We start from the raw sequence: 27,549 nt of genomic DNA, 5'->3' as shown, positions 1-27,549 counted from the left end.
ATCCCGGAAGATTCTTTTAATATAATTATTTGTTTTACTTATCCAAAGAGTGATTCATATAAGACTTTTTGGAGTTAGACTTGTTATTACCACTAATCATTGTTCTGTGGAGTTTCTCTCCAGTATTATGCTTTGTAAATAGTTCAAAATGATTTGTGAACAACTCTGAGTTTGAAAACATCAAATATGTCTACCGTTTTCAGCCTGCACCATGTACAAGTGCCAGAGACTATTGGAAGCTGAAAAGATGCTCCACGTGAGCCTCGGAGTGCCTTCTCGTTGAATGGATCACAACACCCAGGAAGCAGAAACACACCATTCTGCTTGACATACCCAAATATGTATCAGAAAACTTATTTGACATACCCAAATGCTTCATCATACTTCAGAAAATTGCAGTCTTAGACATGGTATGTCATGTATAATCCTTCAGGTAATTTTGAACCATGAAGGTGAGTACGTCCATCAGCATTCATTGATATTTGGGTTCAAAGAAGGATTATTCAAACCGATAACCTTACCCATTTGAAGGCCAAAGCAGACCTGATTAATGTACCAAGATTGCCCGGGTCCTGCAATAAGCAAAGATGAACCTTTAAATGTCATGTTCACATATCGGTACTAAATCAATGAAATAATCTATAATACTTTATAACATCAAATGTTAAGCATTAAAAGTTCTTTTCAAAGCCTTAAAGATAGATTAGGAAGACCATAGCTACAGAGAAACTATTGCCATGTCAATGTGCACAGGTAAATACCAAAAGTGGCCTTTGAGAGATAGCTTAACACAATGTAGCAAGTTATCTCAGCAGTAACTATAGAATGAAATGCAGGAAATGATAACTATTTTGAAACAACTTAGAGACAGGACAACTAGATGCACCAAATTACAGGACGTGGGTCGATTCGAGATGAAATAATTACCTGGATTCCCTTGAGGACTAGTATTCGATGTGGAGATGGAAACCATCTTTTACAATGTGCTTGTTTTAAATTGCCATCTAAACTATAAAAACTGTCGGGTAATCTCATGAGGGCAATTGCATCAATTGATTCTGTTGATTGCATTCCAGAAAGCTTTTCATCACAGTCGGGCTCACCCGCACGACACGAACAGAGACATCGACAAGTTCTTCAGGAATCTCAACTTCATCTAGCAGAAGTAGGCACTCCAATGTACAACTTATCCCACGCAGAGTCTCTTGAAACTTGCATATTTCTCTGTAAATGACCAAGATTAGATGTATGTGCATACAAACCTTGTGCAGTCGAGCAAAACATTTACCTCAAAGAATGACCACATGAGAAATTGAACTAATACAAGACAGAAGTAGAATTCCCAAGATCCCCGGGGGGTGGGGGGAGCTAGCAAATTCCTCATGGGAAAACATTACATAAATTTGGTTATGCTCCAAGTAGGATTGCATTCAAATGCCAGGAGAGCACATATTCTACACAACTCCAACAATTAAAGCAAAAATTAAAGAGGAAAATAATTTATGAGATAGGTTTAGCACACCTTTTCTTTGTTCATCCCACTAGCTGAGGGGCACAGGCTCAATCAAGTCAATTGAAATAATATTGGACAGAACAAAACACCATTTGGAGCATCTTTTACATAAAATGGTAAAACCCAAAAATCTTAATAGCGACATACTTGATCCGGATGATTCTGTGGTGCAAGTCGAACAAGTACTACATGAACACTCACTTCTATCCACTGGCGTCTCGGTGGAACCTGTTGATGTGTACGTTAACTTGCATAAATTCAACGGCGGCGCAAAGTACATCGGCACGGGTAACTTTGAAGGCAGGGCGGGCAGTGGAGCTTCAACATTTAGAACATTAATCACCTGTCTTATGGAGGGCCGCATCTTGAAGTCAGGGTGGCAGCACCATAATCCCACCACCATCAAACTCTCCATTTGTTGCTCATCGAAGTCCATTGCCAGTCTCTTGTCTGCAGCTTCTAGGACTTGGCCTCTGCCATACATCCCCCACACCCACTCCACAAGCCTCACTTGATCAGGTTCCGCTCTTGCTTCTACTGGCCGCCGTCCACAGGCAATCTCAAGAGCAACCACACCAAAACTGTAAACATCTGATTCCTTACTTGCCTTGCCATCCGTCACACACTCTGGGGCTAGATACCCCATGGTGCCAGCCAGAACAGTAGTTTGTGAGCCCATCTCATGATCCACAAACCTTGCAAGCCCGAAATCCCCGAGTTTGGCGTTGAAATTAGAGTCCAGCATTACATTGCTGGATTTGATATCTCTATGCACCACACATTGTTCCCATTCTTCGTGAAGATATAGCAAAGAAGAAGCCAAACCTACTGCTATTTTGTATCTAACTTCCCAAGTTAGCATGGTTTTACCTTTGAAGAGGTGAGTATCCAGGCTGCCATTGGGCATGAACTCATAAACCAAAAGGAAATCACCTCGTTCATGGCACCAACCGAGGAGCTGAACAAGATTCCTATGCCTCAAACGACTTATAATCTTCACTTCAGAAACGTACTCTTTTTTCCCCCTGTCTTGATCCTCTGGAAACCCTCTTTACCGCGATTTCTGTATCTGATTCGGTTAACAAACCCTTGTAAACACCTCCAAACCCTCCTTCTCCAAGCTTGCCGGCCTCATCAAAATTCTTTGTGGCGTGAGTTAATTCCCTATAAGTGAACCTTTTTGGGCCAGTTCCTCTTTCAAACTCATCATCCATAAGATCTTCCACATCTTCCATTCTGCTTCTCAATTGTTTCCTCCACCAAAGAAATCCGAACAAACTCAACCCACATATCAAAACACCAAGCCCAACACCTAGGCCAATGGCCAAACCAATATTTTTATTGTTATCTCCACCTCCACCTCCACCTACAATATTATCTTCCAAGGTTGAGTCGAAGGTCCAAGAAATGATGTTATGTATTTGGAACCAGTTCCCCGTAGCGGCGGAGAATCCAATTCTGACCCTTTCAGGCAATAAACTTTTCAAGTCAACAGTAGTTGAGATGCTAACATTTCTAGTAAATACAGGATCTTTAACATAAGTTAGATAGACAGACAAATTTTTAGTGAAGGAATTGTAAGTTATCCAGGCATTGGCTGTTCGGTTATCCTTCATGCTGGTGTTCCACACAAGATGACGAGTAGAATTAATGGAATTGATATTGATTCCTATATGATTGTCACTCGAGTCCCAATCATCCTGCTTACTGTCAAATTCAACAGCGAAAACATGATTCTTGGAGGTATCAAAAGCAGAGTGGGAGCTGAATAATCCAAGAAAACCCCCTGTTGAGTTAGGTGGGATTCTGGAATCGTAAGGGACGATGAAGAAGGCTATGCCATCACCATATAAAAATTCGTTAAGTGTGTTGATTCTAAAGGAGATGCGAAGTCCGAAACCTGTGGATGCAGCGGATTTATCCATGATGGAAGAAATCAAAGAAACTACTAATTAACAAGTGAATGCAAACTAAATCAACTAATTATATCATCCTACATTACCTGTCCTGTGGAGGCGTCCCATAGGCGCATCGGCTTGGCATAGGAAGCTCGGCCGGAACTCTCGGTGAGGGGACCGTCTGCTTGGTTGTTTGTAAGTTGAATAACACCATTGCTGGTGAAGCTATCACCTTCAAAGAATAAGTTGGGATTGTTTGGTTGAAAGTTAGGGAAGGTGAAGTAAAGTGAATGAACTTTGAAGAGAATGAAAGAGAAGATGAAGAATTGGAGTGCATGAAAATGGTGGTTTGTTTGAACTCCAATGTTGGAAATGGCCATGATTCACAGGAGAGAGGATTGTGGGGAAAATGGGTTAACAAAATGGTGACTCTGGAATACAAGATTATAAGAAACAGATTGTTGTTGTTGTTCAAACACATTGTTGTTTCAAAATCGTGATTTGAAACATTGCTTCTTCATTCACATAGGAGTTTTATATGGAAGAAAAGTTGTGGTTTAATATCTTATTACAAAATTATTGCAAAAGATTTAAAATTTTATTTAGTCATAAACCTATTTTGATTTTCAAATTTTTTAGGGTTAACTCGACTCTTATAATTAAGTTTAATGAGTCTAATAACTTAATTTAAAATTTTTAATACATATTTAAATTTTTAATTACGTTAAAATTCAACCTCTATGCTGGCCAGACTTATGTTTGTACTAAGACCGGCCTCGCAAATGGCTTTAATGTAGTATGCCTACCAGAGAGAGGATGTCGAGCTCCCATAAACACAGTCGCCCTAACTTTTTAATAAATTATGATCTTCCAAATATTTTATTGTAAATTTTGGACATTAGAATGGTTACTCTTAATAATAGTTTTAGTTGGTGTAAATATTGTCTGTTTCGACTTGTTATGTATCGTCTCTAGTTTCATAATTTAAAAAAATACTTTTAATATGAAGAACTTTTCACACCGTTATAAAGAATGTTTCTTAATCCTCTCCAACTGATGTGAGATATCACACTAATAAACATGCTTTAAAATCGTGAAGCTCACGACAATATGTAACAGACTAAAATAGACCAGGTTGAACTATTGAAACTAGTATGTGGACGAGAGGTTGTAAAAAAGAATGGGGTTTTATGCATAGGAGTTTGAATTAGAATTCAAATTCATTGCCCATTGTATATCCATGGACCTTTTCTTCAAACGTTGTTGTAGGCAACTCGTCTTTAAATATTGATTAATGGATCAAATACATTTTTTTTAAAGTCATTAATAAAATTGTTTGATATGACCAAACAAAAACAAAAATATAGAAATTAAAATTATGTGGAAAGGAAAGAATATAGCAGTGTAATTAAAGAAAATATTACGAATTTATAGGTAAAGAATATAATTTAATGGTACGAAGCCTTTTAAAAAATTAAGAGTAAAATTCACAAGAGTTTGATGGCATAGTGTTTCGTAATATACCTACATCCAAATGTATGGACAATCCAACTTGTTGCACCAGCAATCAGACGCAACCACATTAACTCTTGTATACGAAAACTAAATTAATATTATTTACTAAAGGACTTTTACTAGTGAATTATTGATGGTAAAAAATATAATTACAAGAAATTTTTTTGTCTTTTTAACTCAATTGCAATTATAAATAATTTGTGAAAAGATATTGATACAACTTGTCCGTTATATGGTCAAGTTAACTAATTATTTTTTCGTCATGTTTATAATCTATATATTGATGGGTTCTTTCTATGGTCAAGTTAACTAATTATTTTTTCGTCACGTTTATAATCTATATATTAATGGGTTCTTTTGCTATAATCAATTTAGTTCAAAAATAATTAAAAGTTAATTATTGATTATATTAAATGAAAAAATTATATTGATGGTATTTGATATATTAAATAAAATAATATATTAATGTATTAGATACGTTAAAGAAAACAACATATATATGAAATTTGTACGGGATTCAAATTTATAAATATACACTTCATTGTATATTGTATATATTAAATGAAAAATATATATACATCTATGATATGAAATTGGAATAAAATTCAAATATGTGAAAACATATGGGACATATTTCTTAAAAGCTGGAGAGATCACACATTGAGAAGATTTATTATTATTATTATTATTTGTCATACTTATCCAGAGTGATTATTATAAGGAAAAATACACTTTTTAATCATTTATATAATGGTAGTTTAAGGGTAAACATCAACTTTTTTAACAATATTCAATGTCAAAATAAAACGCGGACGGGACAATCATTTGCAAATACAAATACATTTAATAATGCTCTCTACAATTTTAATTTTTTTTAAAAGGAATGAAAGTTTTATTTCAACCAATATCTTTTTAAATAAAGTCGATTTCGATATAAATGAGCTTTGATTCGTAAAAATGAGATTATGAATATAATTATCTTTCAACATCTCCATAAAACCAAAGGAGATAATAACATCAAAGGAAAGAAACAACTCTCTTGATGTCCAACATTTAAAATCATGGTCTAATGAGATCATGCACATAATGCTTCCATAATTAACGTTACTTAAATTCCTTATGAGACGTACATACATATTCACGGTGTTTTGGTATACTTATCGTACATTGTTCATCATGGTGTTTCACAATGCATAAATATGGTCATATCAATCATACTCAAACATGCATGGAAGCACATAAATAAGGATAACAATTTAATAACACATAAATAAGGATGATACCAATGTCCTCCACTTTATTCAATACAAAAGACTTGGTTACATAGATATTTATTACAGTTTTTACATTCTTGTATGAATTTGAAGAACATAACTTAGACAACATTATTAGATAAGAGAAATAAAATAAAAGTTGGTGACAAACAATTTAGCGGAGGAAGGGTGGAAACATATCACTCTGAAATACATCTCTTAATGGGGTAGTCATCAACGTATTCGGTTTTGCATCTGCATGGGCAACACTCCACGTCCGAGGAGCATAACAAGGTAGGACAACTGTTGTTGAATCCAACAGATTTGAACATCTTCCTGGAGCAACCATAATTGAAGTGGTTTTGGGCAACTTCATTTTCATTTTGTTGTGAAGGGAGTTGGATGATCTCATTGTCCACCGCAGATTGAACCACACCGGACATGGACATTAGCATCATGCATAACATTGCCACTACCAAACCAACCTTCTTCATCTCCATCTCTTATACTTTTCCCTCTTGCTCTTGCTTCTTCCCATCACACCACTTCTCTATTTATTGTATGGATTTAAGGGATAAGGGTGCAAAATCTACACTGTAGTACGTAGACGAGTGGATAAGAATGAATGAAAAATGTGATCCAAAACAATATAATTAATCGGTGTTACTACGCTCCCTATAATTAATGAATAGAACAAAATAAAACAAATATAAAAAAAATCTGTCAAATAGGGGCAAAGGGGTCCTTTTGCACTCTGCCCATTATGGGGTCTTCAGTGGCCGCACAGGAAACAAAAAGTGAGAGAGAGTTGAGAGAAGTGGAAGAGAGAAGAAACAAACTAAGTCGGGGTTCAATCCGGCCAAGATCATGATGCACGGAATCTTTCTTAGAAGGAAAGAGAAGATTCGAGTGGTTAGAGTTCCTTGACGAGTTATTTTATTTTATAGCTCACCCTAACGAGTTAAATTTTTAGATAGGCGGGTCATGACATCCAAGCTCACCCTAACGAGTAAATTTTCAGATAGGCCTCACGAAAAGATACATTTCCTACCGAGCATATCCTTGATCTAAGTAGAGCACATGGAGGCTTAAGGCACCTGTTGGTTTGCATAGGGAGAACCTTCATGTGATTTTTGCTGGAGACACTCCAAGTAAATGGTCAAGCGGTTACCATGGAGGGATCAAGCTTTTACAACAAGATGGAGAATCTCGTTAACTAAAATAGAGATAGGAAATGATATGAATTAAGGTATCTCAATATGATCGTGAAGAATGTTCAGATTAAAGTCAAAGTCATATTAGTTTAATTAAACTTGAATTCAAGTTGCGGTAATCATTTCTCGACTTTCGTTTCCTTTTCCTTTAGTTCTGTGGAGTTTCACGAGTACTATGTTTTGTAAATAGTTCAAAATGATTTGTGAAGAAGTCTGATCTTGAAAACATCAAGTATGTCTATCGTTTACAGCCTGCAGCATGTACAAGAAAATTCCTCCTGCAACTGAGACGTTGAGGGACTCGAAACCACCCGCCATTGGAATGCTCAAAAGCTCACAAACCTGCCAACATTTCTCAGATAGACCACTCCCTTCACTCCCCAAAACCAAGCACAATGGGATATCTTTCGAAGAATTCGCAAACTGTTGCGAAAGGACCGATACAGGCTTCAGTTCATTACTTTCGGGATGTCCAGCCAACATTTTCATTTGGAATTCGGTTTTTAGATCCTCAAGATGATTCCAAGTGCCAGACACTATTGGAAGCTGAAAAGATGCTCCTCGTGAGGCTCGGAGTGCCTTCTCGTTGAATGGATCACAACACCCAGGAAGCAGAAAAACACCGTTCTGTTTGGCATACCCAAATATGTATCAGAAAACTTATTTGATATACCCAAATGCTTCGTCATACTTCAGAAAATTGCAGTCTTAGACATGGTATGTCATGTATAATCCTTCAGGCAATTTTGAACCATGAAGGTGAGTATGTCCATCAGCATTCATTGAAAATTGGGTTCAAAGAAGGATTATTCAAACCAATAATAACCTTACCCATTTGAAGGCCAAAGCAGACCTGATTAATGTACCAAGATTGCCCGGGTCCTGCAATAAGCAAAGATGAACCTTTAAATGTCATGTTCACATATCGGTACTAAATCAATGAAATAATCTATAATACTTTATAACATCAAATGTTAAGCATTAAAAGTTCTTTTCAAAGCCTTAAAGATAGATTAGGAAGACCATAGCTACAGAGAAACTATTGCCATGTCAATGTGCACAGGTAAATACCAGAAGTGGCATTTGAGAGATAGCTTAACACAATGTAGCAAGTTATCTCAGCAGTAACTATAAAATGAAATGCAGGAAATGATAATTATTTTGAAACAACTTAGAGACAGGACAACTAGATGCACCAAATTACAGGACTTGAGTCGATTCCAGATGAAATAATTACCTGGATTCCCTCAAGGACTAGTATTCGATGTGGAGATGGAAACCATCTTTTACAATGTGCTTGTTTTAAATTGCCATCTAAACTATAAAAACTGTCAGGTATTCTCATGAGGGCAATTGCATCAATTGATTCTGTTGATTGCATTCCAGAAAGCTTTTTCATCACAGTTGGGCTCACCCGCACGACACGAACAGAGACATCGACAAGTTCTTCAGGAATCTCAACTTCATCTAGCAGAAGTAGGCACTCCAATGTACAACTTATCCCACGCAGAGACTCTTGAAACTTGCATATTTCTCTGTAAAACACTAAGATTAGATGTATGTGCATACAAACCTTGTGAAGTCGAGCAAAATATTGACCTCAAAGAATGACCGCTTGAGAAAAATGAACTAATACAGACAGAAGTAGAATTCCCAAGATCCGGGGGGTGGGGGGAGCTAGCAAATTTCTCATGGGTAAACATTAATAAGGATTGAATTCAAATGACTGGAAAGCACTTATTCTATACAACTCCAACAATTTATCCTTTATAGTTGAATCAGAGAACAGTCACAAGCAAATAAAACTCTGAACAAAGCTTAAGGGTGCTTCAAAAACATTCAGTCACATGCTTGCTATTACATTAGACCTGATTCCAAGAACTTAATTCTTCAGAAACTAAAATGGGCCAATTATAAAACTACTCGTATCAAACTGACATTTCGGGAGAAACTCACAGAACAACTTTCATCTTTACTTCGGAAAAACAATAAACGAAGGAAGGGAATCGGTTAACCCATACGACAAATGTGCAAAAACATTCAAGGATTTAGAGTTTCCTTTTTGATGAAATGTATCAACAAAAAGAATTGAAAAGGCAAAACCCTGCATAGACGAATTTGATTTTTTTAATTGAAGAACAAAACTATGGACAGACGTAGAAAGTAAAGCGTTAAGAGGCGACCTAATTGGGGTAGCGCCGACGACGAGGACGGAGCCATGGAAGTGGCGATAAGAGGAAGTGAAGCGGAGTTTAACGCAATGCTTGACGAAGGGGTTGGAGGTGCTGGTGATGGCTTTCACATGAGAAGGAAGTGAAATTCTTGCAGCAAGATCGATGGCCTCCACTTTAGGAATTGATGATAGCTTGAATTTGGAGATGGAAGGTCCGAGTTTCAAATTTGAGGGCAAGGAAATGCAGGAGCATTGCATTCTTCAAATTACCCAAAATTTACACGAGGCAGACGGATAATTTGAGTTTTTTTAGGGTGTTTTCTTACCTGTCTCTTTTATAAGATGGAAAGACTAATATAATAATAATAATATATAAATACTAACCATAAATCTAAAAAATAATAATTCCTACTTACCAATTAAATCATATTAAGTAATATAAATAAATTAGTAAAGTCATCCGCTCCCCTTATTTAATATAGAGATTGCACAAATATCCTCGGATAATAGTTTCAGTTTTTTCGTTCGAGAGCTTTCTTTCAAGGTTTTAAAATGCTGGGCTTTCCGTTCGAGTACTTGCCTTCAAGATTTTAAAATATCTCTTAGGGAGTGAGTTTCACACTCTTACAAGGAATGCTTCGTTTCTCTTCTCAACCAATGTGGGATTTCAGAATCTCGCCTCCTTTGGAGGCTAAACGTCCTCGTTAGCACACCATTCGATCACTTGCTCTAATATCATTTGTAACAGTCAAAGCCCACCGCTAGTAGATATTGTCTGCTTTTGGCCCATTACATATTACCGTGAGCCTCACACCATCCAATGACTAGCTCTGATGTCATAGATAAGCTCACTAGTAAATATTGTTATTTTAGACTTGTCCTCCGAGGGTTTCCCTCCAAGGTTTTAAAACACGTCTCCTAGAGATGGTCTTCACACCTTTCTAAAAAACACTTCCTTCCCCTCATCGATCGATATGGGATCTCTCGCTAATATTGATTTAAAGAGCGAAGAATATACAATAATGTCTCAATGTTCCTAAAGGCTTAAACCGTACAGAATAAAGTTTGCGTGGGGAATTTAAAACTGAAGGGAAGGCTGACAAAAAGTTGGAAGAGGCATTTGTTTGGGTAGATTAGGCATTGCCTCTTCAAAACTAAGAACTTGAATCACTTGCTTTATGGATGGCCTTTGAGCAGCATCAGGATGAGCAGACCACAGCCCAACCACGCTCAAACGCTCCACTTCTCTCGCCTCCACAAACCCCTCTCGCAATTTTTCATCCAATATTGCTTCAACAGCCTCTCCTCTCCCATAAGCATCCCAAACCATCTCTACCAACCCCTTCCCTGAATGATCACAGCACTTTCTCCCACTCACAATTTCAAGTAAAACCACTCCAAAGCTGAATATGTCTGACTCCTTGCTCGCCCGACCGCTGCTTATGTACTCAGGAGCCATGTACCCGAAAGTTCCCACCAACCCAGGTGTTTTCGAGTTCACTTCATGCTTTGCTAACCTCGCTAATCCAAAGTCACCCAGTTTTGGTGTGAAATTGAAGTCTAATAGCACGTTGCTTGACTTGATATCTCTGTGGATGACGCTATGCTCCCATTCTTCGTGAAGATATAGCAATGCAGACGCTAGCCCCAAGGATATCTTGTACCTAAGTTGATAATATGGATGAAAGATCAAAGCTTTTACACATTTGAGAACAGTAGCTAGTGAGTAAGCGTAAACGTACCTCAAAGGCCAGGGCAGAGGAGGGCCTTTTCCAAAGAGATGAGAGTCGAGGCTACCATTGGGCATGAACTCATAGACGAGAAGAAACTCGCTATTATCCCTCTCGTGGCACCATCCAATGAGTTGCACCAAATTATTGTGCCTCATATGGCTAATAATCTTCACTTCACTCACATACTCTCTCTTCCCCTGCATCGAGCCATTCGAAGACCTCTTCACAGCAACTGTCTTATTAGCACCAGGCAAATGGCCTTTAAACACCGTCCCAAACCCTCCCTGTCCCAATTTTCCATTCATTGAGAAGTTATCTGTCGCCATAGCTAGATATCTGTAAGAGAATCTCCTTGGTGATGAAGCCTCTTTGTTCAAATCAGAATAAATTGAAGCCAATTTCATCCCTGCATGTTGTTGTTGTTCATCTTTCTTCTCCTCCCCTGCCCCAGATCTTGCCAAAGAAACTACAAAAATTGCGAGAATCGCTATGACAAAAACACCCACCCAAGCTATTAGAACCGCTAATAATTTCATGTTTATGGCCTTTTCACTTTCTTCCATATGCAAATTGTCATCATTCTCTTCATAATTTGCTTCAAAATCACTCGAACTGAATTCCCAAAACTCAATACTCAGATTCTGAACCGAAGTTGAAAACCCAATTGTCACCTTTTCTGGAAGAATCTTCAACAAATCGATATGATGAGAAAGAGTTGCATTATTATTCAATGACACACTCAGATTCTTAGCCGTTGCATTGTAAGAAATCCACACGTGTGTCTTCTTCTGATAATCACTTGAATTCCATGGCGAATAAATCGATGAAGCAATTGAGTTTCTATTTATGCCCATGTGTTGAAACGGTGGATCCCATTCAAATTCCACATGAACAATTTGGGAATGAAACGACTCGTTTCGCGTGGAATTATACAGACCCAGAAAAGATCCAGAAGAATTAAGAGGTGGGTTGAATTCAGAAGGAGCAAGAAAAAACGCTAATCCATTGCTATGAACAGTGGAGTTTGTTTGATTATAGTTTGGTATGAGAAATGAGAAGTGGGTTTTGAAATTCGAGAGGTGGCCTTTGGAATGATCACAAAGACGCAGGCTTTGAGCGTAAGTGGCCCAACCAAGCTGACCATTGAAGCTAATGGAACCATTAAGAGGCTTTGCATCTCCATGATAAACCATGTTGTCGGAATGAGAATCGAAGTCGTTGATTTGGAAAGAAATGGAATGAGTTTGATCCGGAGAAAGAAACAGGAAGAGTAAGAAGAAGAGGCGATGAGATGCCATGGTCGCCGGAGAGAAAAGGAGAGAGAATCGGGCAATTTTGAAATGGGAAGTAAATTAGCTAAAGTTTAAACATATAAGAAAGAAGATTAGCGATGGTTGACCTGATATATTTTAATAGAACTATCCATGTTACAATTCTAAATGATCATGTTTTTACTGGTAGAAATTAATTAATACAACCAATCTTAATTTTTCTTATTAATAAAAGCAAATATAAATTAAAAGGGATTGGAGGAGGAGAGGGACGTGGAAACCAGTGAGGGATAGGTAGAAGAGGGGAAATATGATAATTTAAATCTTGAAAAAAGTCAAATGTGATTTTAAAATTTAGAAAAAAGAAAAAATTTGAAGCCGGAAAGAATATCCTTTTGGATGCTGTTTTGGGTTGAATTTAAATAGGAAGATCACCAATGGTACCAAAAGAACATGAAAAATAGATGCGGATTATTTATATGTTGTTGCCAATAAACTGACATCTCCATTACGCAAACACCTCTTTTCTATCCATTTTTTGTGTTGGATAAACTATGAATGTGTCTCTAATCTTTATTAGATTGTTATTGTTTATACTATTATTTAAGTGGATGACATTATTATAGAATGTGACACAAAAATAAAAAATAAAAAATTATATTTTTTTTTCGTATTTACTATATATATTATAATTAATTAATTAATATTCAAAGATGTTCATACGATGGCCTATAAGAAGCTAGCTCATTGACATGTTTCTTTTGGGACGCTTACTTACATTTTGATCTAACTTTAGTTTAATTCAACATTTTCAACTTTACCTTACTATTAATATTAATAAGCAATTTTAGAAGTCAACTAAATAAAATAATTGTGAATGAGTTGAAAATGAAAAGGATAGGTGATGGTAATACATTTCAAATTTAGCATTCTCTAGATATTGTATCTATCTTGCCGTGACGTTAGAAGGAGATTTTGACAACTTCTGTCACTTTAAAATACCTCATTCTCTTTTATGTTTCATGATGCACAAGACTATTTGAACTTTTATGGGATATTAGAAAAAATATGAAATTAGGAGGTTGTCGTATTAGAAATCATGACCCTCCAATCGAGCTTGTCGTGTTAGGAATTACGATGCAGCCAAACTTGTCGTGTTCAATCGAGCTTGTCGTGTTAGGAATCAACATGTTGGAGTCCATGAGGAGCGCCTTGTACTAAACAGAGACAAGTTACGTTATTTAAAAGCACAATTACATTGTCTTATACGCTTCAGTGATTAGGAACAGCCAAGGAAACAGAGTTAATTAAAGATGCGCAACTCAGATCTGCCCAATACATACGATATATATTCGATATATACAAACGTTGTTGAATCAAACCAAAAACAGAAACAGAACCCCCCAACAGAAAGGAAGAAAAAAACAGAACTTTCATGTCTGAACTCTGTGAGAGCCGTCGTCGAAGTTATAGGAATAGCTAAGGGCGTCGTACTGGAAGGTGAAAGACTTGTAGGCGTAACCTCTGGTGCGACCCTTGAGCCACCTTTTGAGAAGATGCCGCCATCTGATTCTGGTTTTTGCGGAAGAGGCGTTGAGGCGAGAGTAGTGGGTTGTTTTTGGATTGTTCGTGCCAAAACAGGAGGGCGAAGCGAAGAAGGAAGAAGACTGGAAGGGGTTCGAATGGCTCAGGCTTTGATCCGAATCCGCCATTAAACACACAGACTAGAAACTACTTTGTTTTGTAACCAAATAATGCGAGAGGGAGGCAGAGGTAGAGAACCCCATCCTTCCATGTCTTTTTATGGGTAGCGCCGGTCCTTTCCCTGCCCTTTTCTAAAACCAACCAATGCCCATTTTTACTTTTACTTTATTCATGTACCCATCTAGATTAATGAAAGCCAATAATGTTGCATAGGGAAAAAGGAGAGTGGTGTGTGAAGAGATAAAAAGGGAACAACCCACAAGTTGGAGTGAAGGGCAGTGTTTAGAAGTAGGGCGCTCTGTAAAATGGCGTCAGAATCGGGCGACCCCATATGCGTGTACCTGCCCTCCATCCCTTTGCTTTTGGACTGTTTCCTCTTGGGATTCCTTTTTATTAATGCACATTCACAAATTTGGGTTTGTGCTTCTCTCTCCTATTGCCTACATTTTCAGTGAATCTTATCCTCTGCCGTTCATTGTTGAAGACATGTCTCTACCTCTAGTGACTACTAGGTTGGGAAGTCCGGGAGTTCATTGTCAAGGTATAAGCTCAAAACGTTATTTTGATATGTGTTCTCTCTCGTCTCTGTTCTGAGAAGATATCAAAATGAAATTTGATATGACAGCAAGTCGGCCCAGTAGCCCAAGTCCAGGGTCTTCAACCCATAAGCTCTCAGCCCACCACTCCAAGCCCAACAGATCATAACTGACGTGGCACGTCCCATCCACGTCAACACTCTCAGTATAAAAAGGTTTGGTTGGAAGAGGGAGTGGGAGTGGGGTTTGGTTGTTCAAAAATCTTCCCACCACAAGAGAGCGGACAACATATGGCCCTTAACATTGACCGCCTAAAGTTTGCAAAATCAATCTTATTTTCATTGCATTATTGTGACATAATTATTGGAGCTATGTTTCAAAAAATTAAAATATGAAAACGAATATATGAGCTGAAGAACAAAAAAAAAATTATCGATTTTCTTCATTCTTCGATGCGGCCATTTTATATATGGGCCTTTAACAAATATGGGCCCAAAAGGCCCATATCTGTTATACTCTCCGTGTCTTCAAGTTTAAATGATGTTTTCTACATAATTTTTACGGTTTTGTTCGATAATTTTCAACAAATTATACATAGTATTTTTATACATAATATATTTACTTTTAATATATATATACATTTTTGTTTAATTAGGAACTAGGTTTGAGGAATTACTAATTTATGAACCGTTTAAATTGATTATCTCTTTAAAAGTATTTTTAGGAATAAACTATCGAATATGACGTTCTTATTGCATAAACATATCTTCAAAGCATGGGATTACTTACCTTCAAAGCGTGAGAAATGCTTCCAGAAATAGCAAAATACTCTAAAAATCCACCTTTTATAACAGCTCCAGAGACCTCCTTATGTCAACTTTAACCAATTTTGATAAATAAAAAAAGTTTAAATTTTATTAAAAATACATTTAACTTTAATTAAGGTGTTTGAAAATAAGTTGACACACTAAAATAGTATTTTAACCTAAAAGAAAAATCAAAAGGGCATTGAGGATCAATCATTTTCAAAAATAAAGCATCAAATCCAAGAGCACTTGGACGATATGTTCCATTAGATATTGTATGACCTTAAGATGACCAAAACCGTTCAAAAAGAAAAAAAAATGATTAGGACTAGTTGGAGAATATTTAAATTGCGCAATAAAAAGAAACTTACACTAAAATTCAATATGATTTGATGATACATTGAAACATTATATAATAAAACAAACCAACAATAAAATAAAGGGACCATGAATTAGAAATTTAAGCCAAACAAAAACCAATTAGAATTGAAGGATTAAAAACTTTAAAGTTAATTATTCTAAATCTTTTTCTATTGCTCTCACTTAGATGTGTTTTTCAGTTTATTCATATGCAATTTCTTCTCTACTCGCATTACTTTTTTTAGTCAAATTTCAAATTGAAATAGGCTTTAGAAAACAAATTTGTTTTTTAGGTTTGAAAGTTGATTGTAAAGTAGGAGTGAGCATGATTGAAGATGATAGGTTAAATTTAATGGCACAGCTTGCAGTGAGCATTGGAAAAAAGTAAGTTGACTTGTGAGTCTACTAACTTACTTTTTTGTCTTCTTTTTTTGTGTTTCAATAATAATTAATTATTGGTTTGGTTGGTTGGGCGTGTGTGTATATTATATGATCGCCCATCCATTCAACACAAACGGATTAGTTCAACAGTCTCAATCCCCTACCATTCAACCTCCCAATTACCCAAACTATCTTTTAATTTCTTCCTCACAATAAAGTTATCCACTATTTTGTTTTCATAAATTAAACCCAGTTTCAATGTTCAGTCTTGATTTTGACAAAAATAATGCCTTACCACCTTTGTTTATGCATACCCAATTAATCAAACTCAATTATTTCATTACCAACCTTTCATTACTTGTTTGTATCGTGGATGTTTTTTGGATATCAATATTAAATTAAATATGCGTTTCAATAGATAGCATGATCAATTTCTTGTATTATAGGCCAACATAGAAGGACAAAATCACGGAATAAATTCTCACTACACTTTCATGTGTGCCCTTGAGTCGTGTGATCCTAATTTGATTCGAGTTTTTTGGATGAGTAAAACAATGTTGTAAGCATTGAAGATACAAATTTGAGAGAAATGTGAAAAATGTAAAGACCAAAGTTTGAATAAAGGTAAAAAAAATTAAATAGTAAACTGAAAGGCATTCCTTTAAAAAATACAAATGTTTGTATTTTATATTTGTATTGGGAAGCAATAAAAAGAATTTAGAAAGGGTCAAAGCGCATTTAAAACATTATGATGCCACAGTCTTGGATTGTAGGTATGATGCTATATTTTATTTATGGGTGGGTGATATTTTATTGATTATACTTATATGTCATCTTTTATTTGTTACCTTACCACGCAATACTTTAACCAATACAATTTAATAACCATAATAAACCCTTTACTACTCTATTCAAATTTCTATTCAAATTAATATTGCGTGGGAAATTATTGTTTTTTTTAATAAAATAATTGTTTTCATTTAAAGTATTCTTTTCAGAAATACTTAAATGAGTGGTATTCAAACCAAACTATAGTTTTCTCATTTTGTTCATGTCTAACTTTTGACAATTAGAGTGGTGCAACGAAAGCGTGGTGGGCTCATAATCTTTATGTTTTTGGATCAAAGCGAGGAGAAAATTAAACTAAATTAAAAAAAGATTAAAGAACTAAATTCTAAAAAAGATATTCGGTCGGCATAGGTCAAATAAATGGATGCTACAAAAAGTGGCGTAGTAGTAGTTTATTGCAAAAGCCGGTAGTGTAAACACACACACGCTCGTTCAAAAAGCAGTCAGTCCAAAATCACTTATTCCAAATAAATCCAACCTCCCAATGAATTCAAAATTCAATAATATATGATTTCTCTAACATAATTAACTCCATTACTTTAAATTAATAAGAAGTAATAATGACGTCATATTCCATAGAGACTTGAATGGGGTCAACATGAAAGGCAAATGGGTACAAAAGCATTAACACATAGTGGAGTGCAGTAGCAGCAACAGCATATTTGGACCCAAATGCTTCAATATTGCTCTATAAACTTAGGCTTATATGACTATGCTCCTCAAGCCCAAAGCATGACAACACAAGATATTTGTTTGTAAACCAAGTTCAAAATTTAAAGAAAGGAATTATCATTTAGATACTTGTAACGTAAGGCATTTGGTAGACATAGTTTGAAGGGTATAGAATCAAACGTCAACTTGATTTGATTTGATTTGATATAAACTAGTTTCGTGTTTTTCTAAGTATTCGATAAAAAGCATAGTAATATTAAGGTTTTATATGAGAATGGATGAAATTTGAAGTTGTTTTAGAAATATGAAACAAAGAAATAAAAGGAAGAATATATTCTGGAATAAATAGTGAGGCAGTAACCGACCATTTGGAATGAATTAGGAATCATTTTATCCCAATTTTAAGTGATAAGCGATCCATTTACCCATCTTCTTCCACCCAATATGTACCTCACACATCGCTTTCAACCCTTTCGAATATTTAACCAATTTTTTCTTTTCATATTTCTCCCCATTTCTCCAAATATCAAATTTAAATATTATTATTAATATCTAAATATCTGCACATAACAAATTAAAATTTTATTTTTGAGTAGAACAGAATTGGAAAGATAATATGACCACTAACTTATTTTATTCAAAAAAAAAAAAAAAAAAAATGAAGCCATATAATGTGTGTCCCTTTTGGAACACTGCGCTACCACCATGCTTTACTAACACCTTTTCGTGCGGTTGACTCTTTTGTTTTTCTTTTTGTTTTTCTCCCTTCACTTTTTCATTCCATTTCCAACCATTTTTCTAAATACATAAATAAATTACTTTTTTTTATTTATTTATTTTTATAACCCAGTAAGAATGAAGATTTAAAATTTAGATTCGGAGCGTTTTATAATACTTGTTTTTAGGGTTGAGATTATCTTAGTCATTTAATCGAAATAAATAAAAATATATATATATATATGTGAAAGAGAGGGAGAAAGAAGGGCAATAATTAGAGAGGAGAGAATTGAATTATATAATTGGAAAAGGACGCCAAAGCACTAATTGATAGGATTTACAAGATGTACATAAAATTGCACCAAGAAATAGAAATGATTTTAGAAATGGAAAATTGGGTTTAGGATAATAAAAATTTGTTATTAAATTTATGTAACCTGGAATAATTTAAAATTTTGATTGGCTGCAACAGGAATCAGAATTAAATAATTATTTATTTTAGGAGACAAATGTATCCTTCTAGAAGCACACTCCTTATAGTGTTAGCTGTAAAATGGAATTTAGCAACCAAGCTCCTTCATGTTATTATTATTATTTTTATTATTTTTTACTTTTCCCAGAAATAAAAAGGAATCACGTTTCATGGAATTAAATCTAATTTACCCACCCATTAATTAATAAAAAAAAAGTGACTCTTTTCTCTTTCCCGTATGCTACAATATTTATTTATTTGTTTTTCAAAATAAAAAATGATTTGCTTGGTTCACATCATGTATGTATCTCACAATTTCCACACTCCACTTTATAAATCCAAACCTCTGTTTCATCATCCATTACCGATCCAAAATCACCGCCCTCTCTCTCTCTCTCTCTCTCTCTCTCTAAAGATGCCATTTTTGAACTTTCCACCATCCTCTCTCTTTCTTCTTTTCACTCTCTCCTTCTTCCACTTCTTCGCTGTGGGTCTCTTCTCCAACGTCGACTACGATATTCTGATTCGTGTCAAGAACACCCATCTCGACGATCCCGATGGAGCTTTGAAGGATTGGGTTCCCAACCAAGCTCACACCCCCTGTTCTTGGACTGGCATCACCTGCGATTCCACTAACCTTTCTGTTCTTGCCATCAATTTGACCACTTCCAACATCGCCGGCGGATTTCCCTACGATTTCTGCCGGATTCCCACCCTTCGAAACCTTTCTATCACAGTCACCAACATCAATGGAACTTTACTCTCCCCTTCCTTCTCTCTCTGTTCTCATCTCCAACTTCTCAATCTTTCCTCTAATCTACTTGTCGGTAGGCTGCCCGAGTTTTCCCCTCTTTTCACACAGCTTCAAATTCTCGATCTCTCCTCCAATAATTTCACCGGCGATGTTCCTCTCAGTTTCGGCCAGTTGCCGGCGCTCAGAGTGCTTCGTTTGACGATGAATTTGCTCGACGGCCCTGTCCCCTCTGTTCTGGGAAATCTCAGTCAGTTAACCGAAATGGCCATCGCTTATAATCCCTTCAAACCGAGTCCCTTACCGTCCGAGTACGGAAACCTGTTAAAACTCGAAAATATGTTTATAAGCACAGCAAATCTCACCGGACCCATTCCTGGTTCCATCGGAAAACTTGCTATGCTTACCAATCTTGATTTAACTTTCAATTCGATATCTGGCCCGCTCCCGGATTCAATCGGCGGACTCAGGAGCATAAAGAGTATCCAACTCTACAATAACCGAATCTCCGGTGAATTGCCAGAGAGCATCGGTAATTGGACTTCTCTGTCACGTCTCGACCTCTCGCAGAATAGTCTCACCGGAAAGTTACCGGATAAATTTGCTGCGATCCCTCTAGAAATTCTGCATCTCAATGACAACTTCCTCCAAGGGGAGTTTCCGGAGAGTTTAGCTTCGAGCCCACATCTTACAGATTTGAAACTGTTCAACAATAGCTTTTCTGGGACACTTCCCCAAAATTTGGGTCTCAACTCTCCCTTTACTGAGATTGATTTCTCTTCCAACCATTTCGAAGGTAATATTCCGAAATTTCTCTGCCAACAAAACCGCCTTCAGAAATTTATTTTATTCAGCAACAGCTTCTCTGGGAATTTCCCAGAATCGTACGGCGCTTGTGATTCTCTTGTATATGTCAGAGTCGAGGACAATCAACTTTCCGGCGAGGTACCGGACTCGTTCTGGAAACTCCCCAAGCTTAATAGCATACAGATGTCGGATAATCAATTTCAGGGCTCCATTCCGCCGGCGATAAGTCTCGCTCGCGATCTCCAAGTGTTGTTGATTTCCGGTAACAACTTCTCCGGCCAGTTGCCAGCAGAGATTTGCAAATTGAAAGAGCTAGTTCGGTTTGACATCGGCAGGAACAAATTCACCGGTGGAGTTCCTTCCTGTATAACAGAGTTGCAGAAACTTCAAAAGCTCGACATGCAAGAAAACCAGTTCGCCGGCGAAATTCCCAAGTTGGTTCAGTTCTGGAAAGAACTAACCGAGCTGAATCTGTCCCATAATCAATTTACCGGCAAGATTCCGCCTCAGCTTGGCGATTTACCGGTTCTAACGTACTTGGATCTCTCTTCAAATTTACTCTCCGGCGAAATCCCCGAGGAATTAACAAAGCTGAAACCGGACCAATTCAATTTATCGAACAACAAATTGACCGGAAAAGTTCCATCCGGCCTCGTCAACGAACAGTTCGTCGGTAGTTTACTGGGTAATCCGGGTCTCTGTAGCTCGGATTTGAAGCCACTGAACCGGTGCTCAAAACCCAAACCCTCAAGCTTCTATGTTGTGGTGATTCTCTCAGTTCTGGCTTTCGTTCTCATCGGGTCTCTCATTTGGGTAATCAAATTCAAGATGAATCTGTTGGGCAAATCCAAATCTCCATGGACGGCGACCAAGTTCCAAAGGGTCGGGTTCGACGAAGAAGATGTAATTCCTCATCTAACCAAAGGGAATATAATCGGGTCGGGCGGTTCGGGTACCGTATTCAAAGTGAATCTGAAAACAGGTCAGACCGTAGCCGCCAAAAGTCTGTGGAGAGGCCACAACCAATCGGATATTGAATCGGTTTTCCAATCGGAAGTTGAGACGTTGGGTCGGATCCGGCATGCCAATATTGTGAAGTTGATCTTCAGTTGCAGCAATGGCGAAGGAAGTAGAATCCTTGTGTATGAGTACATGGAGAATGGAAGCTTAGGAGATGTTCTACACGAGAACAAATCCGAAGCTTTGTCAGATTGGTCGAAAAGATTGAACATCGCCATGGGAGCGGCCCAGGGATTAGCTTATCTGCACCACGACTGCGTCCCTCCAATAATCCATCGCGACGTGAAGAGCAACAACATTCTGTTGGACGCTGAATTTTGCCCTCGAGTGGCTGATTTTGGCCTGGCAAAGACGCTGGAACGCCAGACAGAGGGCAACGATGCTGGTGTCATGTCTCGCATCGCTGGCTCCTACGGCTATATTGCCCCCGGTATGCAACATCCAAAAGCTAAAGCCTTTTTAAGTTTTTAATCATTCTACAACTCATATTAATCTTAATATTTTGAATTGCATTGCAGAATATGGATATACTATGAAGGTAACCGAGAAGAGCGACGTGTATAGCTTTGGAGTAGTTTTGATGGAGTTAGTGACGGGGAAGCGACCAAACGACCCGAGCTTTGGGGAGAACAAAGATATCGTGAAATGGGTAACGGAGGCTGCTTTATCAGAGGTTGAGGAGAAAGGGTTGAGCTTGGATGAGATAATTGATGAAAAGTTGGATCCAAGAACATGTGAAGTAGAGGAGATAGCAAAGATTTTGGATGTGGCTGTGCTTTGTACATCTGCTTTGCCCATTGACAGACCTTCCATGAGAAAAGTAGTTGAGATGATAAGAGACACCAAACTCCCTCCTTCTAAGTCATGAAACCTTTAGTTTTTTCTTACTTAGTGTTAATACGCATCGTTTACTTGAATGAGATGAACTAATTTAAAGCGGTAGGTTTTTTTTTCTTTATCTTCAATAAATTTAATCTCATTAGTTATAATTTCTAATGTCACCGAACACATTAGAAATTATAACAAATGAGAAATCTAAACGTCTATCATTTTTAATTATAGTGAGAATTAACTTTGTTTTATCGTTATCTTTGGTTGAGATGGAGAGTATTGCATGTGGTCCATTACCCGTGGCTATCTAAAGACGTATGGGATGTAACTTGTGAGAATCTGGAGCAGTGCTCTTGATACTCGTTGAGTTTACTTGAATTAAATAGCGTACAAGCAAAAACCACTAATTTGACAGAATGAGATATTTGTGTGTGTTTGTGAGGTTATAACATGATTCTGAGACATCTTGACCACAAATAAGGCCTTATTGTAGCTTCAATGTTTGTAATTAGGTATATTTGATATTTAGAAATTGTGAATCCTAATTTAGTGTTTGTCAAGAGTATGATATAAGTTAATGTTGAGCTAAAATATGGAGGAGAGGATATAACTGCACGTTTCATGAAGAGTATTACATTCTTGGAAATACTGAAATGAGTGAGTTTGACTTCCGTTCAATTTTGATATATCTTGTTATTGACATACATTCAAAAGATTTTCTACAAAGAATTCAACATGTTTGGATGTGGATTCTCTAGAAAACGTATGAACGTTCAAAAAAAAAAAAAATATTAATTCCTATTTTATATTACTTGTAATTTTTTCTTGACATGGTTGGATCATTGTCGGTTACAAGATTTTGTTGTCTTGAAACATACAAAATTTTGTCACTTCTCTTCTTTGGTAATTTAACTGTTGTAATTTCTACTTCCATGTCATACTAAAATGCGCTCCCTACTTTTATTGCGACTGTTTTAATTTAAACCACTTGCTAAATTTTGTAACTGTCGTTCAACTATTGTTGCAAGGGCTACGAGAAATGCTGATAGGTAGGAACCATGTGTCGGGAATTGTGATAGAATCTTTTTCTCACTTATTAATAAAACAATTGATATACATTTTTTTCACAAACCAATGTGTGATTTCACAATCAATCTCCTTTCAGGGTCTAGCGTCCTACTCGTTGGAACACAATCAATCCCCCTTCAGGGCCTAGCGTCCTACTCATTGGAACACAATCAATCCCCCGTCAGGGCCTAACATCCTTTCTTCGAGTGAGAGGTTTCCACACACTTATAAAGAATGTTTCATTCTCCTTTTCAACCAATATAGGATCTCTCTAAACTACGAAAATTTTAATTTCAATTTATAACCCTATTAATTGAAAAAATTAATATGAAAAATTTCAACTTCTCTTTGTAACTCTATTAATCGAAAAGATTAATGTTTTATAGAGTGATCATATGTGACTCAATCTTCAATGAGTTATAAACTACTGCTTTGTCCTTTATTTGGAAAGGTAACCTTATGAGATGGAATTTGTTTATTTGCATATAAGAAAATAGATATGTAGTTCCTAAATGTTGATTTAGGTAGAGTAATGAGATCATACCCTCCCAATACTCAAGAGAGGCTTCATTTATAATTCGATCATAAATCAACTCATAAATAATCTATTCACTTACAATGTCATAGGCACAATTTATTCTATAGTGCATAAAAGTTCTAACCCCTTGTTAAAAATAAATTTAGTTGAAAGAATTTGAAATGTTTAAATTAATATTTAATATATTTAATATCACATATAAATGAGAAATATATTTGATTTGGAGTTAAATACACGTTAAGATATTTTATTTAAATATGATTTAAATAAAATAAATATATTTTTAATTATTAAATATTAAAATATTATTTAAATAAAAATGTATCGTTAATATTTATAAATCGAAGTTCCTATTCCAACTTTGTTGATAAACCAAACAACTGCTTCAGTTTACCAAGTAAACATCACCACCTCAAATACTATTATTACTTACAAACTCACATTTCAATCCAAACACAGCATACTGCAAACTGAGCCTTAGAATGGTGGAAAGTTTGGCTTATTAATCAGGAAGGATAGTGTTGACAACACAAGAAATTAAACCATGATTCATTCACATAGGACCCTGCTAGCATTTAACAAATGCAAAATGGCCCACGCATCATTAAAAAGAAAAATCCAACCAAACGGGTCAACGAAGTCTTTCTGATATGAACCAAATGAGAAGTAGAATTACCATGCTCGATGTCCCCTTGAACCAAAATAGTCCTCAGTGATGTTTCACCTCAAAGAGACCATCGGGACCTGATGCAAAAGGGATTGAAAATAAAACAATATTATTTTCACAATAAATAATAAACAGAAAAGGAGCAAATGAGCAACGAGCAGAGAGTAAAGATGAACGAATATAAGATCATTGATCAAATTCAACCAGTTCTGACAAATGCCGTGGTACATCATCTCCAGCTCTTTTTCCTACGATGATGCTATGACTTTTTCGTTTGTAAAGATTTTAACATTTCAACTGCAGTTCTTCTAAAATATACTGAGTGAAGCAACTGTCGAAAACAGTTACAAAAACATATAACTTTTATTCTAAAATGTTTACTTCTTGGAAACAGCTTACAAACACTTTTATCCCATAAGTATCCATAGACCCCTTGAGATGATCGACCAACAGAAAGAGGAAGCTGTCGAACTACCATTAGAAATTTTGACCATGGAGCATTTAAAAGTAGTGAGAGTTGGGTTAATGAAAGGACAAGGTTATAATAGGACTAAAAACTGTTAGCAAGCTGAACGAGGTATTTATGAGCATATTAGTTGCTAGCTGCCAAATTAGCAGTAAATATATTAGTTACAAGATAGCTGTAAGTTTGCTTGGCGTCCAGTAAATATATACTACATGATATCACTGCAGCATCCAGTTCTAGTTACCTCATCAAAACCCAAATTGCGACTGCCAAGAGATAAAAAAGATGTCATAGAACTTGTAATGCAATGGAAACTTACCCCATGGGAACTCCTTATTGCGTATGTGCAAATATGGGTATGCCTGCATACAATGAAAACCCAAACAAAAATGAATTGGCCACACATGAGAGTACAATGAATAATGCAACTAGGATACTGAGAAGTGGTAGGAAAATTATAAATTGACTAAAGTTGTAGCTCACAGGGGGCTCTTCATGGTGGGGGTGGCCCTTTGATAGATTATAGAATGCTAAAGTGGTGCAGGCTGCAATGCCTGCATAAGTAATCTTCTCCCATTTTGCCGTTTCAACTGAAATAAAGAAAGAAGGGTTGTATGAGAGATAAAGCATAGGCAGTACAAGCATCATTGCGCTCCTGCATAAAATTTTTCTCTCCCACTTGTTTGTACACTATAAGTCTGAAATAGTATTTAAAAATAACAATACATAATTTGTACCCAACTAAGTAAAGGCCACCATCAAGTATATGTTATGGTGGAACAATATAAAATAAATTCACAGCACAGATTGGTTTAGCTCCAACAATTTACTGAAATCACCTCAAAACACAGAATAATATTCGTCCCCTTACTCGCAACCCAGAATTGTGTGGGGGAAAAGAAAGAAAGAAAAAATGGGGGAAATAAAGAAATAAGAGGCAGGCGTAGGATTAGAGGTGTATAAACTTCCCAGAGAAGAATTTTTTTTAACTAAAGCCCTAAACCGTCTAATAAACTTACTGCATATTCCCTTTCCTTCATGTCGTATTTATGTGAAATCAAAAGGAAACTGAACCTACCACAAGCCACATCTAAGACTTTAGAAAGCATTTTTATGTAATTACAGAAATCAAGAATGATATTGTTGCCACTCAGTAATGGAACAGGAAGCTTTTGCCCCTCTTGTCTTTTTCCTTACCACGAACTTTAAATCAAAACTACTCCTTTAGCGACTGGAAACCCTATCTAAAGTTAATTGTCAAATATGTCATGTATATACTCCCATCCCATACTATGATTTAACATTTAAATCTGAATTTAAAATTGAAGGAAAAAAAAAACCTCCCCTTGCAAGACTTGCAATCTAAAAGGAACAAAGAGCGCCCGACCAAATTATCTTGGTCCAAATTTCTGAACACGATTCAATAATTAACATCATCCTAGTTTCCCCAATTTCATCATAAAAATAGGCCAGGAAAATGAATGGGCTAAACGAAGTTGCCAAAAGTAACAAGAAAATTTCCGTCCATAAAGAAAAAAACATATCCAGAAATACCGAGAGAGAGACTTACGAGCATCGTCGTGAGCAGAGGAAGCAAAGCCGCGTTTAGGCTGAGCGGAGTTCCGAGAGGCACCGCGGAAGGCAGCGCGAAGAAGATTGGATCGGATCGTCGCCATTGCCATTCTCTTTTGACTCTCTCTTTCTCTAACAAATCGCCGATGCCCGAGTTATAATTGAAATGACCGTACCCTTGCAATCTCGATCGAGAGCCCTTTCACCAAAACTACCCAAACGTGTGATCTCGGCACGTGCGAGAGAGAGGAGGTCTATAAAGGAATTTCTCACCAATTGAAAAAAAAAAAAAAAAATTGAATTTAGAGAAATAGTATATGTCAATTACTGGATTAAATATGTTGAGTTGGTAGTTTCTTCTTTATCCTTACACTTTACATTTGTTTCAAAATTATAATTTTATCAACTATTATGATAAATTAATAAAAATATTTTCACAACTTTTTAATGTTAAAAACTTGGAAAAGAAAGAATATTGATAGAGTATAGATAAATGGTTTCAATTCATAAACTCCAGTTAAGAATTTTTTAAATTTTTTTTAAGAAGGATATTAATTTTCAAAATTAGTCCTGAACTCCTTAAAGCGGAGAGAAAAGCCTATGGTAGCTTTATTAGGATCAAATGCAATGAGAACTTACAAATAGACTATTTACTAAATATTGTTATACTAACATCATTCTACTTTCTTTTGTTCACGTATTGATGACTGCCGGTCGAGGTGGGGAGCTTTAGAAAGCTATCAGTAATAGAGAAGGTCATCT

At 36.3% G+C, this 27,549-nt stretch overlaps 4 protein-coding genes, 1 long non-coding RNA gene and 1 pseudogene across 5 annotated transcripts; 2 read left to right on the top strand and 4 right to left on the bottom strand.

The window, feature by feature from the left end:
- Window positions 1–216: 216 nt before the first annotated feature.
- LOC111447060 lies at window positions 217–3,568 on the bottom strand (annotated as a pseudogene).
- LOC111447064 lies at window positions 1,342–9,171 on the top strand. Its single transcript, XR_002711213.1, has 3 exons — window positions 1,342–1,418; window positions 3,308–3,311; window positions 9,104–9,171. It is a non-coding gene; the product is annotated as an uncharacterized LOC111447064 (long non-coding RNA).
- Window positions 7,464–27,484, bottom strand: LOC111447061 (uncharacterized tRNA/rRNA methyltransferase YsgA). The gene is made up of 6 exons (XM_023086039.1): window positions 27,471–27,484; window positions 20,484–20,491; window positions 9,577–9,829; window positions 8,631–8,928; window positions 8,225–8,275; window positions 7,464–8,020 (listed from the first exon to the last, which is right to left on the bottom strand). The coding sequence occupies exons 3-6, from the start codon at window positions 9,822–9,824 to the stop codon at window positions 7,622–7,624; spliced, it is 996 nt and encodes a 331-aa protein (XP_022941807.1). The 5' UTR covers window positions 9,825–9,829; window positions 20,484–20,491; window positions 27,471–27,484; the 3' UTR covers window positions 7,464–7,621.
- LOC111447059 (L-type lectin-domain containing receptor kinase IX.1-like) lies at window positions 10,531–12,612 on the bottom strand. Its single transcript, XM_023086038.1, has 2 exons — window positions 11,309–12,612; window positions 10,531–11,230 (listed from the first exon to the last, which is right to left on the bottom strand). The coding sequence occupies exons 1-2, from the start codon at window positions 12,595–12,597 to the stop codon at window positions 10,645–10,647; spliced, it is 1,875 nt and encodes a 624-aa protein (XP_022941806.1). The 5' UTR covers window positions 12,598–12,612; the 3' UTR covers window positions 10,531–10,644.
- LOC111447058 (LRR receptor-like serine/threonine-protein kinase HSL2) lies at window positions 19,436–22,727 on the top strand. The gene is made up of 2 exons (XM_023086036.1): window positions 19,436–22,075; window positions 22,164–22,727. The coding sequence occupies exons 1-2, from the start codon at window positions 19,483–19,485 to the stop codon at window positions 22,511–22,513; spliced, it is 2,943 nt and encodes a 980-aa protein (XP_022941804.1). The 5' UTR covers window positions 19,436–19,482; the 3' UTR covers window positions 22,514–22,727.
- LOC111447063 (cytochrome c oxidase subunit 6a, mitochondrial-like) lies at window positions 24,472–26,988 on the bottom strand. Its single transcript, XM_023086041.1, has 4 exons — window positions 26,786–26,988; window positions 25,699–25,805; window positions 25,535–25,577; window positions 24,472–24,826 (listed from the first exon to the last, which is right to left on the bottom strand). Exons 1-4 carry the CDS (start codon window positions 26,895–26,897, stop codon window positions 24,792–24,794), a joined length of 297 nt encoding a protein of 98 aa, XP_022941809.1. The 5' UTR covers window positions 26,898–26,988; the 3' UTR covers window positions 24,472–24,791.
- Window positions 27,485–27,549: the final 65 nt, after the last annotated feature.

Source organism: Cucurbita moschata, unplaced genomic scaffold (assembly GCF_002738365.1).
Source record: "Cucurbita moschata cultivar Rifu unplaced genomic scaffold, Cmos_1.0 Cmo_Scf00009, whole genome shotgun sequence".
Taxonomy (NCBI): domain Eukaryota; kingdom Viridiplantae; phylum Streptophyta; class Magnoliopsida; order Cucurbitales; family Cucurbitaceae; genus Cucurbita; species Cucurbita moschata.
This window is presented reverse-complemented; position numbering and strand designations above follow the sequence as displayed.

What these genes read in the sequence shown, in the direction of transcription:
- LOC111447063 (XM_023086041.1), bottom strand. Translation starts at nt 26,897, where the DNA reads ATGGCAATGGCGACGATCCGATCCAATCTTCTTCGCGCTGCCTTCCGC. An exon ending in CTCTGCTCACGACGATGCTC is followed by an intron (nt 25,806 to 26,785) that starts GTAAGTCTCTCT and finishes TCTTTATTTCAG; the next exon opens with TTGAAACGGCAAAATGGGAG. An exon ending in CAATAAGGAGTTCCCATGGG is followed by an intron (nt 24,827 to 25,534) that starts GTAAGTTTCCAT and finishes CTTTTGCATCAG; the next exon opens with GTCCCGATGGTCTCTTTGAG.
- LOC111447058 (XM_023086036.1), top strand. Translation starts at nt 19,483, where the DNA reads ATGCCATTTTTGAACTTTCCACCATCCTCTCTCTTTCTTCTTTTCACT. An exon ending in CTACGGCTATATTGCCCCCG is followed by an intron (nt 22,076 to 22,163) that starts GTATGCAACATC and finishes ATTGCATTGCAG; the next exon opens with AATATGGATATACTATGAAG.
- LOC111447061 (XM_023086039.1), bottom strand. Translation starts at nt 9,824, where the DNA reads ATGCAATGCTCCTGCATTTCCTTGCCCTCAAATTTGAAACTCGGACCT. An exon ending in GTCGGCGCTACCCCAATTAG is followed by an intron (nt 8,929 to 9,576) that starts GTCGCCTCTTAA and finishes AGTGTTTTACAG; the next exon opens with AGAAATATGCAAGTTTCAAG. An exon ending in TAGTCCTTGAGGGAATCCAG is followed by an intron (nt 8,276 to 8,630) that starts GTAATTATTTCA and finishes TGCTTATTGCAG; the next exon opens with GACCCGGGCAATCTTGGTAC.
- LOC111447059 (XM_023086038.1), bottom strand. Translation starts at nt 12,597, where the DNA reads ATGGCATCTCATCGCCTCTTCTTCTTACTCTTCCTGTTTCTTTCTCCG. An exon ending in CCTCTGCCCTGGCCTTTGAG is followed by an intron (nt 11,231 to 11,308) that starts GTACGTTTACGC and finishes TTATCAACTTAG; the next exon opens with GTACAAGATATCCTTGGGGC.